The sequence below is a fragment of the Halyomorpha halys genome, unplaced genomic scaffold, assembly GCF_000696795.3.
Source record: "Halyomorpha halys isolate HHAL.00 unplaced genomic scaffold, Hhal_1.1 Scaffold537.1, whole genome shotgun sequence".
Classification (NCBI taxonomy): Eukaryota; Metazoa; Arthropoda; class Insecta; order Hemiptera; family Pentatomidae; genus Halyomorpha; species Halyomorpha halys.
The window spans coordinates 199,793-217,289 of NW_027114362.1; the positions used below are offsets into that span (position 1 = coordinate 199,793).

Sequence of the window (17,497 nt, forward strand, 5' to 3'; positions counted from 1 at the left end):
AAATTGAGAGACAGTTCTTTATTAATTCAAACATTAAATGGTCAACAGTCAACAAAACTATTATCTTTTACGGACTTCGGTGGACAATCCCCAGTTTAAATAACAACGCATAATACTCTCAACTACAGCGAGGGTGTTATCCGAAATTATGATTTTAAATGCATGGAAATAGAAGAAATATAAAAAGAATCAGCTTCAATAATTAAAGGTATCGTTAGAATTAAATCTAAATATAATGGTAATGAAATATTAACACATAACTATATTATAACTTTTCCTACTCCACAACATCCAGAAACTTTAAAAATTGGGTACGAAATTATTAAGGTACAACCTCATTATTCTAACCCATTATGATGTTTTAATTGCCTTGGATTTAATCATCCTACGGCACAATGTAGTAAGGAGTCGGTGTGTGTACAGTGTGGTCAAAGTAAACATTGTGAAAATACTTAATTTAATTTGCCCCCAAGATTCATTAGCTGTACTGGATCACATAATGCTCTATATCGCTCTTGTAACGTTGATTTAACCGTCAATAACCAAACAGATAATGAAATTTATGAACAACAGAAACCAAAATAAAAACCTAAGAAAAGATAACTTTAAAAATAAACGAAACAATAATACATAAATGCAACAATTTATTTTATCTTCTTTCTCTTTCATTTCCTAAATATGTATTTCATCCAATGGCATTTTAACGGATTGAAAATCCATTTTAATGACCTGAAAATTCTGATCCAAGATTTCAACCCGTTCTGTATAGCTCTTCAAGAAACCAATATTTTAAATCATGAAAATAGAACTTCAAAATTTTTGGAAATTTATAGAAAATATGACCCTAACCACCACCATGTCCTTGCCATACACCCGTCTGTATATTCCAAATCTATACCAATATACACTTATCTACAAGCGGTAACTAGTAAAATATTTAATTCATTTAAACCTCACTTTTTCAATCTGTAATATATACTTACCTCAGGACCGGTCAATAGAAACCCAGCATCTCTGGGACATATTAGACAGTTACCCCACCCTCTCCTTCTTGTCGGAGACATGAATGGCCAACACCCTCTATAGGATTCACAAGACCTAAACTGTAACTATTCAATTTACTCCTTAACTGTGCTCAACCAACTTACTTCAGCCATATTTATGGCATTTTCAGCTCTTTGCCTATGCCTCTGCAGCTCTACGCAATACAATAATCTAGATTGAACCGTTCTTACAGATTCAAAACTTTAAAGCCTATGTGCCGCACTAAACGCAGATAGTTGCTAGACAAAGCTGATTGGCTTCTGTTTACGTTCCTGGCTATTTCATCACAAGGGTTTCTTTGTGATATGAGTATTGAGGAGGGGTGAGAGGCAATAGCACCATCTTACAAGCAGTAAAGTATCTGGGTCACCGAAAAGACCACCTGCCCCATGGTTTAATGACTGGTACAAGAAAGCAATTAAAAACCGTCGTAGGAAATACAAAAAATTCCAAACGTCGATAACAAACGGTAACCCAATAGAGTACAAAAGCCAGAGAATACTTTGTAGAACAACATTCAACCAATGTAAAACCGAAAGTTGGAAAAAAAAAAAATCGTCAACAGTATAAATGCAACTACAAGTTCTACCATCGTTTGAAACGAAATTCGAAAACTCGTCCAAAGCCTCCTGTCCCTGCTAGACTGTATTAGTCAACGGACGGCTATCTTACGACAAATTAACTGTTTCAAACACATTTGCACACTAAATTCATGAATTATATAATCCCCACCGAAATAGCATTCCAGAACAAACATAATTCCAAAATAGTACAGACGACACAACCTCATAATTACCAACAATTTTCATTGAGGGAACTCGATAACATACTGAACATTGTAAAGAGTTCCTATCCCGGTCCTGACAATATATATTACGATATGATTAAAAGACTTCCAAATAGCAGACAAAATTGGTTACTTGTTACAAACATGTTTTGTCAACTGGAAAATTACCAAATATCTGGCGCGAATCAATACTCACTCCCTCCAATTCTAAAAACCGGAAAAGTTAAGCTCATCCCAGCTAGCTATCGCCCATTTTTTCTTACTACCTGTGTATGCAAAATAATGGAGAAAATGGTCAATAAAAGATTGATGTGGATTACAGAAAAAAATTACCTAATACAACCATTCCAGTAAGGCTTTCATAAGAGTCAATCCACTATAGACCACATGATAGCATTGGAGACAGAAGCTCAGTATGCATTTATTAACAGGCAAAAATGATAGCTGTCTTCTTTGACATGCTGTAAGCATTTGACAATATTAACCATGCCATCATACTACTAAAGTTGTCCTCTATAGGAATCAGAGGACAAATATTCCTATTTATCAAAAGAATTTCTGAAAAATCCCCACTACCCGCCTGGATAAGGTTTATTGATGGCAAAGTCAAAAAGGAAATCATCAAAAGTTTTGGGTCTGCAGTCTTTTCCACACTGCACCTACTAATCTACTACTAATAAGGGCCTCATTGATTTAAAGACGTGAGAAAACCATCGAAAGGAAGCAGGAAGATATGCGGCCAACTTCATTTTCTGGCGGGTCTGACACAAGCTAAGGGAAAATCATCATCAATCAAGTTAAGTACACTCTTAGTTCAAGAAATTTCAGGCAGCCAAACACAGTTCTCATCTCGATGATCCAGCGCCATCCGACACAAACATTTCTAGCCTGTTTGCTAATATACCTTGAACCTCCTTGTTCCCTCTTACTGAACGACTTAATATTTGAAAGGAGTGTTAAAATTAGTTATTTCATCTTAATTTGTGTATATTATTTGTTAAATGGAAAACATTTATGATCGTTTTGAACACTTATCATGCGATGCCGGACCCATTCGAGAACGAAAATTGCCGATATTTCTTGATCCTGGTATGATAGAAATTTTGATACCTCAAATTGAACAATGTTTTGAAGAATATGAAAAAGTATCATTTTCTTTTTTATTTTTTGATGACGTTAGCTCTTGCTTAAACATTTGTGAAAAATGTTTAAAGAATTATAAATATAATTTTATATCTGACAATTTGATTAATAAACACCTTAATTGGGATGAAAAGTTTGTTGAATGTGTATTCTATATGCAGCATATTTTAGTTCTATTAAAACTTGGGATAGGTATTTATGATGCCAAAAGAGTTTTTGAAAGATCAAAATTTGTTTCTAAACAACGAGTAATACTCTATAAAATTTGTGAAAATTTGACAAATGCTGAAAGTTTACAAGTAATGGAGTCTGTATCTTCAATAACTCAAGTAAAATATCTTGAAATATTTATTTTAAAGATTCTATCTTCATACGATGATGGACTCCAATTTTTGATTTCGAAATTGTTTGCTTTGAATAATTCTGTAATTAACAGCTTTCTTGAAGAGTTGAATGAAAGTTCCTGTATCATAAATGGTATTACAGCAACTCAAAAATCTAATCCATTACCTAAATCTGTAAATTCATCTAAAGATGAAATGTATCCAATTAAAGATCCAGAGAATGTTGGCCTCTGTGTGATTATAAATGAAGTTAATTTCAAAGTAAGTATTTTATTTTATTTTTTTGGTGTAGGGTTCATTCTTAAAATTTAGTGCTATTTAGTTATTAATTTTTTTTAAAAATTAAAATCAATTGGTTCTGATATGGATTTTCGAATAATTTAGTTAGTTACAAAACAAAGTAGTGTGTCATTTTTGTATTAATTTTAATAGAAAATATTTATTTAGCAGTAGTCAGTTTTAATGTTTTGATCATAAACTATTTGCACCTTTTAACATATTTTTAAACTGTAACAAAAATTTGACCTGCTTGAGATTTTAACTCTCACTTTCTCCATATTATATTCATATATTATACATTACGATAATAAAACTCAATATAGAACGTAATGCTGATGAAACAACTTAATTTGTAATAACATCCCTGTCATTTCAAGAAACAGAATAAAAAGGAAAAATGCTAAACTGGCAAGTAGAGATTCATTACAACAACTTTTACTTCAACTTGGCTTAGGAGTGTAGATACCATTTTTCCCTTTTTTGTAAAAAAAAAAAAAAAAAATTGGAGTATGAATGAAGTTTAATAATGTCTCCCTTATTAATTTCGCAATCATCAGTATTTGAAACTACCAATTGAGAATTTTATTTCTTAATGCTGAATATTGAAAGTTAATTAAATATTTGTCTCTCCATTGCCCATTCTGGTCACTCTCAGGTCCCCTAAGAATTTTTATAGAGGCTAAGTGAAGAATCATATTTCATTTTTTTCATATTTCACTCTAGAGAGGCTTTAAAAAAAATACAGAGATAACTAAATAAAACAATTATGATAAATCTGTTTTTAAAAAAATATTATCAGAATTATCGCCAAATAATTTATTATGTAAATTGTTTACTATTCACTGCCTGAGATTTAAAACTTGCCACATGAGATTTTCTTCTTCTTAATGAAAAACTTAGTTATTCTTACCTCCTCTTTTATTCTTTATGTAGCCATCTATGCTTTATCATACATTACCTTTATTAGTCACTTACAAGTTCATTCCATTTTGCATTTGTCTTTTTAGCTTGTAAAAAAATAATTTTATAAACTATGACATTCTTGGCAAAAATATATTTAATGACGGTTTATTAGCTGTGAGAGCAAAATATTATGATAAATCTGTCTGTGGCAAAAGGTGAGGTAAAGTTCGTTAAACATCCATTGCTCCGTGGAGTAATTTTCTTTTGTAAATTTTTATTTAATTTAACTTTATTTTGTTTTTTTATTTATTAGTTATTCCTTTATATTTGAATGAAATTATAATAATTTTATTTAGTTTTTAGAAATTGATATATTGTTGCTCTAAACAACTTCAGGTGTAAGAGTAAATCTCACAAGCAAGTTCTTACCCCTTACTTCTTCTTGTGATTTCTGCCGAATTAAACATGGACAAGATATTATTATTAGGGCAAAAGGTAGCTTTTGGTAATGAAAAATGTTTTATTTCAAGGAAGAGTGAACAACACCTGTAATTAATACATGAATTGGCAGTAAAAAGTAACTGGAAAAAATAAATTTCATTATAATACTTCTTTAGGATTCCCTTAATCCTGCATGGCATTATTCTCAAAAATAAACAAAATGTAAACTTGTTTAAATTCTTTAGAAACAAACTTTTTTTCTTCTTTACCCACAATGTGATTTAGTCTACAAGCTAAAGAAATTTTTATCAAAAAAAGGTTAGTAATATTATTCTATTCTAATAGCATTTTTAAAGATATTAATTGACTATGTGTAACTAATAGTCGGAAAAAGGTACGGGTGCAGTAAAAAAAAAGGTACACAAAATAGTCAAAAAAATATTTATTAGACACCGATGTTTCTCACCACTTCACAGGGCCTAATGAAAACGAGATATAAACATTGTAAACTAAGTAAGGAATTATATAAAATGAAGTCATGGTATTTGGGACATTTAATTTTATTGCTCTCAAAGTTTTTATTGTCAAAAATTTGTATACATGGAAGCAGGTGAAATTACAGGTGGTTAGTTTGTAGGTGGTTTTGTGAGATAGGAGGTAGTGCATTTTGTGTATATACTGTTTTATCCATAATGAGAATTGAATTACCTTTATCAGATTTGGTGACTATAGGATGGTCTTCAGATTTGAGTAGGGAATAGGGGTATGATAAATCTTTTAAAAACATGGGTGAAAGGATTGAGGATTAGGGGGGGTGGGAATTGTACAGTGTGATTGGAAATGATATTGCAAACTATTAAGCTCCTAAGCTACTCCAAATCGCTTGTCTTTAAATAAATTTTAAATTTGTAGTAAGATAAAGGTTAGGGGTTGAAAAATTAGTGCCTGGACTTAAAATATTAACAGCATTAGGGAGGATGATGGTAGAGAAAAAATATTGTGAATCCATTTTTCGTTACCTTTGGGGTAATTTTATTTTCTTTAAAGATAGTTATTAAATATTATGAAATTTTTAACCTTAGGAGCGGTTTTATGAAAGTTAATGGAAGAGAAAAGTTTTTAACTACTACTGTTGAATCGCTCAATGTTTTCTTCACCAATAAAAGAACTTAAAAAATTAGTTAGGGTTGAAATTTTGGGATTAATAGTAATTTTGAGTGATTTCTCTTATTTTTATGTTTAAAAGTTTTTTGTTTTTTTAACTAAACAATGAATGGGAAATTTAGATCTTCAGGAAAAGGGGTGGGAAAGTGATTATAACTATTTTGTACAGATTTTGGAAAATCTGAATGATTTCTGCATCTAATAAGAAAAATATATTGTTGTTTTTATCATTGAAGCACTTGTCTATATTTCATATGTTATTGAAGTGATTTATGAAAAGTAAATTTTGAATCAAGAAGAGAAAAGAGGTTTTAAACTTCAAAACCTCTACCCAGACACCTAAAGCTGTTAAACCCCCACTACACCACCTTCCAACATTTCTTCATTTCTGGCCCCTTCCGTATGTAACCATAAAATTTATCATCTTATTTTCATTATATCTTTTCCTTTATTTATCCATCCCCTTGATGTGTTGTTACTTCCTATTTAAACTTCATATATTTCCTCATTCCTCTTTCTTTTTCTTTTAATTTTGTCATATTATTACTTACATTAATTACTTTTTCACTTATTATTACTGCAGTGATACATTTTCAATCCTATTATTCTTTTCTATACTTGTTATTAATATTTATCCTATTCATTTATATTTATATTCTTTTAATTCAATTTTTTCATTTCTTATTTATTTTTTTATGTATTGTAATGGTCATATCATACTTTAAAATATTTGTATCTTGTTTTCATTTGGCCCTGATGAAGTCCTGCAAAGTGGTGTGAAACAGTGGTGTCTAATAAATATTTGTTGGCTATTTTTTTTACATTTTAGTACTACTGTCTGTACCTTTTTTCTACAATTAATTACATACGGTCAATTAATAATCTTCAAAAAAGGCAATTTGAATGGATTGATATTACAAACCTTTTTTTATAGAAACTTGTTTAGCTTGTAAACTAAATCACTTTGTAAGTAAAGAAGAAAAAGAAGTATGATTATGATAGATAGTTGACCGAGGATGATATATGAGGAGAAGATGGTTGGGGGTGCGGTCAATGAAGAACACAAATAAGTATGATTAACTTATTTTAATGTGCCGACGTTTCGGCTAGAGTTTCTAGCCTTCTTCAGGGCTAAAAACAAAACAAGATAACAACCACAGTAAGTATAGAAAAATAAAAAAATATAAAAAGAAAGTATAAACAGAATAATTTTACACATACAATGAATAATTTTACAAAATAGAATTAATAAAATGAAGTGATGAGAGAAGCGGGAAATAAAATGTATACATAGGTAATTGAAAAAGCGGGTACAATAACTTACTTAAGGAAGTGACATAAAAATAAAGTTATATAATGCAAAGAAGTATGAACATATTAGTTATTATTAATTTAAAATTTAAATATGAAAAGAAAATGAAAATTGAGAGGAAGAAAATATATGTAACAATAATAGATGATAAAGAGGCAAATTATAAGTATATTGTACAAAACTTATAACGTGGGTAAGGAAAATGGATAAAAGTGGAGAAAATAAGGGGAAAGAGTAAAATAAATAAAGAAGTATGTTTCTAAAAAAATTTCACAAGTTTATATTTTTTAATGTTTGTATTATATGTTTGGTTTTAAGTACAATATCATTCTGGATTTGTGGGATCCTGAATGATATATTATAATGAAATTTATTTTTCCTTAAAGTTTGTATTTCAGTGGATGTGAAAACAAAATATGGTGAATTATCTATTGCGATCAGAGAAAAATGTTTTTTTTTTTACTTTCAAGCTCTGAAAAATATATGAAAAAATTGCTCAGCTCTTCGGTATTTATTCCTACATGTTTCATTATATTATTTAATGGTGTGGTGTGACAGGAAGAACCTTTAACAAACCTTAAAAAGAATTAGTTGGGGTTCAGGCTAACACTAACACAGGTTACTTATGCCCTGAAAGTGCATAGAAATCTTCAGATAGGCTAAAAATGGCCCATCTACTTGGCCTTGGCTATTGGTAGATATGGTTGCAAGTACTTCAAAAAATAGGTCAGTGAGTCAAGTGTAAAAAGGATCCCTCATCAAACCGATATTTATGGCAGGATACCTAGGAAGGAACCATTTATTGATGAAGTTGATTGAAAAAATTAACTTGAATTTGCTGAGAAGTGTCTACACGAAACTAATAGATTTTGGGCATAATTTTCTGTTTAGTGATAAACATAAATTTAATATAATTAAAAGTAATAGGTGGAAGTATATTTTTTTTTTTTTTATAAATTAAGATAAAAAATTTTTCTCATTCACAAAGTTTTTCCTATTAAAAAATATAGATGGTTTATTCCTGGTTAAAATACCTTAAATAATTTATAAAAATGTATATTATTATTTTTTTTTCTTGGCAGTTTATAAAATATAAAACATTATTGCTTAGTATTATTCTTGATAGTTTTTAACTACAGTGAACAAATAAATCGCATGATTTATGATATGAGAATAATTAATATACTAATGCTTCAAACTATGTCGCTTTTACTATTTTTGAATATATTTATTACATATTTCAGGGTCAGGAAAAAAGAGATGGTTCATCCGAAGATGTAGCTGTGCTTATTTCAACGATGAAATATTTTAATATTGCTGTAAAACCTTTTACTGATGTAACAAAAAAACATTTTGAACTTCTGAGTAAAATGATTGATATGTATTTCAGAGAGAAAAACTACTCAGTATTTTTCATGGTGATTATGTCTCACGGAATACCAGGTAGATAATATGTTTGTTTTGTTATTGGGGTGGTTTTATTAATTGCTTAAAGTAGATATTAAACATTTCTTATGCACAACAATATCTTTTCTTATATTTATCATTTTATGATCCTATTTACATTTAAAAACATATTATTGTTTTTCATTTTAAACATGTATAGGGTCTTTTTTTAAGCCCGATAGAACTTGAAATTGTAAAAAATAACACAAAAAATTAAATTGTAATCAAAATTTTTTTTTTATTCGAAAGATCAATACGTGACATTAACATTTGAAAATGATTTCGGGCATATGGGCACCGCGGCTGTTCTTGACGAAGCGCATTCTGTAAAATTGTGTTCAGCGATGAGGCGCATTTTTGGCTTAACGGGTTTGTTAATAAGCAAAATTGCCGCATATGGTCGTGCGATTTGACACCTCTCGATTATTTCCTGTGGGGCTACGTGAAGTCACTGGTTTATGCTGATAAACCAGCAACAATTGACGCCTTGGAGGCCAGCATTGTTCGTGTTATTCGTGACATACGGCCAGCAGTGCTCGAAAAAGTGGCCCAAAATTGGACGTCCAGAATGCGCTTCGTCAAGAACAGCCGCGGGCGGTGCCCATATGCCCGAAATCATTTTCAAATGTTAATGTCACGTATTGATCTTTCGAATAAAAAAAAAATTTTGATTACAATTTAATTTTTTGTGTTATTTTTTACAATTTCAAGTTCTATCGGGCTTAAAAAAACACCCTATATATCTGTTTTTTTTTTGTTGTTTTTTTTAAGATAAACTGAAATACAAATATGAATTTCAGTGTGCCCCATCTTAGTAGAGATTATGAAATAAATGCTTTGAGATTAAAATGGGCTGGATATGGAGCCCATATCCATGAATTTTAATTTTTCAATTAGAAATAGAAAACTCATATTTTCAGTGATTAGATCAGAACCACTCACTTTATGCAATGAGGTTCTTGACTTTTTCATTACTAACATTTCACATTAATTAACTAGCTCTTTTTTTTTTAAATATTCTTTCTTAAGTAATGGATCTTATTTATATATCTATGTAAATGCCACACACAAAAAAATTTAATTTAATCGCTAATTTTTCCGTTTATCTTAACTCTACTGAGGGTATTCTCCACGGTAGCTCTCATTAAACAAATTAACTTTGCTGATATACCTAATTCATGGATTGCATTAAAAATCTCCTCCCGAATCTTTGTATCGTACACCACCTAAAAATCATCTACATTATTAAATGATAATACTGTTCATAAATATCACTAAATACCATGGAGTATATTGGTCAACCATTTTTTATTGACTGTTCATCTTTCTATTTGCTGAATTATAATTCATGAATATGCTTTTTTCTTCTTTTTTTTTGGTGGTATCAATGTCTATGTCCTTTTTTGTTGTTTACTCAATCCAAGAAACCCAAACTTGTATGTTTTTTACCTAATAGTAATCTTGCAAATATTTTAAATTTTTAATGAGGGTTATTTGTTGACCATAGATTAATATGAGGAGCAGATGGTCAGGGCTGTGATCAGCAAATAAACAAAAACTTATTTATTTGTGCCAATGTTTCAACCTGAATTTCAGGTCTTTATCAGAGTTAAAAAAGAGATAACAACCATCACTAAAACATAAAATAATGGAAAATAATTAACAAACAGATTTGGAAATGTACATAACAATGAATTAAATAGAAAGTAGTTGATTAAGAACTATAGAAGTAGATAGTAGTTGATTCATAACAGTAGAATATGAAACATAGTATTATAGAAGTGAGAATTGTACTAATTAAATTGTGAAAAATTAAAAAAACAGAAAGTGTTGAAGAAATACAGAAATAAACATAGTGAGAGGTGTGGAAGAAAATGTAAATGATGAGTAATGGACTTAACATCATAAGATATGTAAGTAGTGTCTAAAATAATGAAAAAAAATTTAAATCAACGTAATGTAATTATGAAAGAAAAATGATTAAGAAAAATAAGGTTGTGTTTGTCAGTTTTGTGGTTAACAAAGAAAGACTCTAATTGTGTATAAATACTTTCGGATAGGAGTCGTGTGTCATGGTTAGTGACAGTAGCTAGAATGGAAGTATTGTCAAAATCAAATGAATGGTTTAATGATAAGGAATGTTCGGACTGTTTGGAAGCAGTAAAGGTACGGGAATGGACAGAATATTTGTGTTGGGTTATGCAGTAAGTAGGTTTTTAGTTTCTCCAATGTAAGATGAGTTATAATTAGGAATGGAACAAGGGATAGGTTAAACAAAATGAGAACAGTATTGAAGAGGAATCTTTAAGATATGCGTAGATTTATTATTGGTATTCCTTTTTTCTTTTTTAATTAAGGGTGCCCACATTATGAGGCTGGGTGGACCCCGTAGGGCTCCCGAACCCACAGGGCTTACCCACAAATACAGTAACAGAATAAATAATTATTTGTCACAGCTGGATTCGAACCCAGATCCTTGGAGTTAGTAGCACAGTGCCTTATCAATGAGCCACCTCACACCCTGTAATATATAAGAGCTAATAATTTTGAGAGATTTTGCTAACTAAAGATATTCGAAAACATGATAAAGTGTCTAACCAGTCTGAAAATTGAAGAGGTACAGAATAAGTCTGACAATGAGCCCTTTTTAGGATTTTAGTTGTTTCAAGATGCTAAATAAAATAAACTCCTCTTCTTAAAAGTTATATTATTACTTGACTTTATCAATTAAATACCCTAGATTATACAGAAGCTTAAGAGTGCCAGATAAGAAGGACTGGGAGGAAACTATAAAGAAAAATATTAATTCCTAATTAAAAATTGTAAGTTTTGATGTTAATCCCTCAGGCATTACCAAGATATTGATGCATATATAGGCACTTAGAAGACTAGAAATAACTGAAAATGATAACATTCATAAAGGCTTATTACTTAATTATTAATATTAAGGCTTTCTCTCAAAGATATTTGAGGGATTATGAGGATTTTTCTCTTCTGTAGTAAAGCTTAATATGTCAGTTACCTTCTTTCTTTAGTAAAAAAGTAGGATCTTCACTTTGATCATATCGGTGTTGTTGCACCTTATCTTTAGGATGAACCTATGCATTGTCACCCTCAGAATTTATGGAAGAAACTGATAGATCAAAAGTTTGAAAATGGTAAGCCAAGTGCATGATGTTGGAATAAGAAAAAAAATTATTGCTAGGCCCCAGATCTTACTTGAATTCAAATGTCATAAGGCTTATGAATTAATGATCCTTACTTATATGATTCAATTGGAACCTGAAAACCCCTTATAATAGTTCTTTATTGACCGGAACAGACATACTAGCTAGGCCTTGGCCTGCTCTCCAATGCTCTTTCCTAGACTTCTGGGTCTCTATTTTGTTTCAGAGAAAGTCCGTTCACTGACAGATATGCAGTTACCCTTCCTCTCCATCTTCCAAATGGTCTTCTATAAGCTGTCACTCTGGATTGCAAAAGACTAGCTTCTTAGAAATCCAGTTATTGTTTCTCCTGACCCAGTCATTTTAATTGTTATATTTTTATGAAATTTGAAATCCTGAGATCTCCATCGATGCTGTACTTTTCCTTATTATTTTTCTGGTGCCACTCCCCATTTTCCTTGCTACTGTCCCAATCATCTCCTAAGTTCCATATGCATCATAGGATATGATTGTATCTTATCAATGTTTTATGTAATCTGGGCTTTGTTATATGACTGATCAATCTTTTTGTTAAGAGATGCACTATGGAGCATGATAGCAGGAGTGTTAGCAGTGATTATTCGAGCTTAGATCTCCTCCTTGTCCAAGAAGACATTATTTTAGCTTCCTAGATATTTAAAACTGGTGACATATTGAAAGGAGCTACTGCCAACAATTATGTGTCATTGCAACCATTACTAACAGATTTTGTGGATTCATCAAGTTTTTTCTTTTCATTACCATTACCTTTGGCTTCTCCACATTCACTTGAAGCCCGAATGTCTGCACCTTTTGGTGGAACCTTTTAGATGTGGAAGATCTTCCAGCAATCACTACTAATAAAATATGTCAGTATTTGTAACAAAGTAATATAAATAAAAATACAGAACTTCTAGATATGAATAAAAATTTTGAAATGAAAGATTATAAGACCTATAATGCTTTGGTATGGAAATGTTGTAATATAAGCATGCTAAAAAAATGACTGATTTAATATATTAATTGTTTGAGAGTGGTTTATATTAATATTAACACAATCTATGATACATATTTATTCTTAACTTTTTATTTTTAAACTCTCAACGATAATTAAGGTTGTCTCCTTGAAAATGGCCTAAGGGCCAAAACGTTGGAAGTTTAAAAATAAAAAGTTGAGAGTAAATTTGGATCACTGAAGTTTGTGTTAATATTTATTGTTAATATTGTTATTGTGTTTAGTAAGAAGAATTTTTTGTTTTTTAAATTTTTGATGTATTGAGATTATATGTTTTGATTATATGACATGGGCAATTGGCCTGTAAGTGAAATACCTCTATTAATGAGTTGTGACAAGTCAATAATTGAGGTTGTCTCTTTGATAATGGCCTAAGGGCCTTGAGCCTTTGAGAACTAAAATTAATTTTGTTGAGAGTAAGGTGGATCATTTGTAGTTGTGTTATTATTAATACAAACTACTCTCAAACAATTCATTAATAAATCTATTAAAGTTTAAAACTAATTTATCTGCTATATTTATGTTGGTTGCTTTACCTGTTTATGTGAAATTTCAATTTGTTTTAAATCATGACAATCACTATCGCTAATTTGTTCCATTGTATTTTATAATGTACCCAAGTTTTCTGTAATACGTTGGAAGCTAAAAAAAAAAAATAGTTGATTGTATTCAAATTTTTTAACCTAAGGTCTGTTTTTAAATGATCTCTGGTAAATAAAATTGAAAAGTACCTTGGATAGAATAATAAATAAGAATAAAAAATATCATATTGCAAGCTTAAGGCATAAAAGGTTTACTCTTTTATCTAATATAGGCTTTAAGGACAATTATTGTAAGATAGCTGTTTTTAAAATAATATGGCATAATGAGGAGTTGCAGTGACTATTAGGATTAATGACAGTTGTAACTCTAGTCTATAGAATAAGGTGCAACACCACTTTATAATTAATTACAAGACTCCTAAGATAAAAGAACAAGAGGCCGACTGAGATTTCAGTTGAAGAACTTTTTCAAAAGGGATGAAAACAGTCAACCAATATTTAACTGGGACAATCAATCACCTAATAGTTAACTTGAAGTTGATCATTCTTGATTGACCATGGTGGAAAAAATTCGAAACACTTATTGAATGTACGAATACATAAGGAGCCTCTCATAATCTTTACAGTAGGACCCCATTAACTGGGGTTCCGAGGGGCCTATTTATTTTTAATACAATATTTTTTTTAATTTTTGCATCATTTATTTTATATGTATAATATTTATTTTTAAAAATGAATATGTGAGATTATTTTTAATGATTACATTATAATGATTTTAATTGTTAATTATGTATTTTTCTTAAATTAATGTTATAAAATAGTGGATGGAACAACATTGTAAGCTGATATCGTATGATTGAGATGTTTTAGGTAACTACTAGTCCAATTCATATTCTAGGAATAGTAATATTTTCAAGTCTGGTTTCGAAACTTTTACTGACATTTTTCCTCCAAAATAAAATTATTTACTCAGTTGTGCCTTAGACTCCATTTCAATATGAACTAATGAAATGTCGCTAAAAAGAAAATATGTCATTTTAATCCTTGAACAGAAATTAACCATTATAAAATGAGTAGAAAAAGGTGAAAGTGTTAAAAAATTGTCCACTGAATTAGGAATGGACAAGCAAACTGTTCATGATATTTTGGAACAGGAAAAAGACTTTTATAACTTTGTATTGTTGTCAGCCCTAACATCATGTCCTCGGAAAACAATGAAGAACTCTATATTAAGACACCTGGATGAAGCTGTCTATTAATGGTTCATGCCAAAACATGCTGGGGAAGTTTCTATTGCTGGACCATTGGTGAATGAAAAAGCAATATGGTTTCATAAAAAACTTAAGTATTGAGGAGCATTCTCCACTTCTGAAGGATAGCTCCTCAAATTTAAAAAAAAAACATGGTATTAGGCAGTTGGCCATTCTAGGGGAGAGTTTTAGTGGTGATAACATTGCACCCATGTTATTTATTGAAAATTCTAACTGTTTGGTTAAAAGATTTAATTTAACTCCCCATCAAATTTATAATGCACATGAATCGGGATTGTTTTTGAAAATCCTTCCTTCAAAAACTTTAGCAGCTCAATCCGTAAAATATGCTTCTGGTCAATATATATGTAAAAACATGCATACATTCATTCTTATGTATTTTTGTGTATTATAAATTATATGGTGATGCATGATACCAACATATCACTGGATGTTAGAGTATGTCTTGAACAGGATAACAACTTATCACTGGCAACTAATGTTTGTTTGGCACATGACAACATGTTGGTGTCTCTAGACATGAATGAATTGAGTAACATTTTTCAATTCAATCTTGAAGTAAAAATTATTTGTGTTTTATTAATTATCAGTTATTCCTGTTGGTTTGGACTGAACTTCGATAAAGTTCATTGTTATGGATTTTGGATATTCAGATTACATGTAGCATTTGTTAATCTGGATAATAAATTTGTTTTGTCCTTGAGACTGGTTTACATAACTTTTAGATTTATTCTTCTCTGAATAAATCAACTGAATAAACATAATATTCATATTCATTACCCAAAAAATGGTAAGTTGTTTTACTCTTTTTTGAAATTATGTAGGGATTCAATGGTTAATTAGGATTACAATTGTTTCAAAAAATGTGTCTATCACTAACATTAGAAACATGAATATAATTTTGTTATAAATGGTGTTTTCAATTTATAAACTATTGTTTTGGATTTTTGGACAAAATACAGCCAGTATTTGTGTATAATTATTTTTTTTGTCTCTTACTATATTCATGTTTTTTTTCCTATTATATGTTTCATGATGACACACACACAAGCCCACACCACACACTATATATCATATTTATATGTTTTATGTGTCAATATTAGTATATTTTTACTTTTATTTCAGGTGCTATTTTGTCATCAGATGATAAGTCAATTGATATTAATTTTATTACCGACCAGCTGATGTATTGCAAAGCTCTTAATAAAATACCTAAGGTGTTGATAATTCAAGCTTGCCAGGGACACCATTTCTTACGTGGAGGTTATTTATCTTTCATTTAATTTATTTAAAATTTGTTTATTAGTGTGGTATTGTATTTGAAAATATTCTCTTTGTAAAATAAGTTCTACAAATAGAACATTATAGATAGTATAATTCATATATTGTTACATGAATAATATAGTTCTGGGAATGTTTGAATTATTAAATCAATGCCTGAATCGACATTTCCCAATAGAGCAAGGAGAACTCACCTGCTAAAGCCAGTCTGGCACAAGTGTACATAGGGTAGTCAAAAATTATGTTTCATGTTTTCCACGGCTCCGCAGCTACAGTTTGGGTCATCCCCTTTTTTTTTTTTTATAAGAAGTGTAACTTAAAACTGATGTTGCCATGCCCTGTAAGAAGCTGCAATGACCAGTGGTCTGTCTCTACCCATTAATTTTTGACCCTTTTTTTGACATTTAGAAGGAACTCGTGAGTCAGTCTTCTAGTTGCACAGTTATCCCACCTCCTTTGCCATTCAGATAAGACAATGCCATCTATTCTACTAGCAACTTCTTTGAATCTTCTGCTGGAACTAACGAAACAACTTGACCTAACGTTGGTGGCAAACCTTTCTTTATAGTGATTTGAAAGTCTATTGGCAGTTGACCCTTAATTATTTGCAAGGCTAAAGTTTGTGCAGTCCTATAAGCCCTACACACAAGTAATAGAGCTCTCCTTTGTGCCTGTTCTAATAATTTAATCTCTTTAATGCTAAAGTAGCATCCTTTTTGACACACCTTATGCCAAATGTCGGAGGTCCCAAAGAAAGTAGCCGAAGGCTTCTTGCTACTGTTGTCCCCTCCATTATGTTATATGCAGCCCCGATTTGGAAACAAGCGATGGCTTCCATATCATACAGGAGACAGATAGTTTCAGTTTACCGCAGAGTTTGTTTAAGGACAGTTAGCGCTTTTCGAACTGTTTCCTACAAAGCAGTGTGTGTGATAGCCTGAATGCCACCTGTGGAACTCCTTGTTGAAGAAAGAAGCAAGCACTATGAACGACGCTTGCACTTGTCCAGAGAAAAAAAGCGAAAAACAACCAACGACCAGTGGCAGCAGCGTTGGGAGGCTGCAGATTCCGGGAGGTGAACTCACAGGTTAATACCCAATGTGGGCAAGTGGTATGGTCGCCAGCATGGTGAGGTGGATTTTTATATAACCCAATTGTTGACCGGACATGGATGCTTTAGAGCCTACCAGTACCGCTTCAAACTGGACAACACCGCAGAATGCCCTGGATGTCAGACTGTCGAGGAAACCGCGGAGCACGTGTTTTTCACTTGCATTTGCTATGCAGCAGAAAGAAGTGAATTGGAGAGAGAGTGTGAAGGACGCACCACTCCAGAAAAC

General features: G+C 30.9%; 1 protein-coding gene across 2 annotated transcripts in view; it reads left to right on the forward strand.

Annotated features, from left to right (window-relative positions):
* Positions 1–2,750: 2,750 nt before the first annotated feature.
* The window catches only part of LOC106684022 (caspase-3), a 25,016-nt gene continuing 10,269 nt past the window's right edge, over positions 2,751–17,497 (forward strand). Inside the window, exons 1-3 of one of the 2 annotated variants that reach the window (XM_067051559.1) lie at positions 2,751–3,579; positions 8,662–8,860; positions 16,002–16,139. In XM_067051559.1, the coding sequence (XP_066907660.1) occupies positions 2,833–3,579; positions 8,662–8,860; positions 16,002–16,139 (1,084 nt within the window). In that variant the 5' untranslated portion in view covers positions 2,751–2,832. The remainder of the gene's footprint in view (positions 3,580–8,661; positions 8,861–16,001; positions 16,140–17,497) is intronic. The other variant, XM_014425847.3, reaches the window with a different exon arrangement.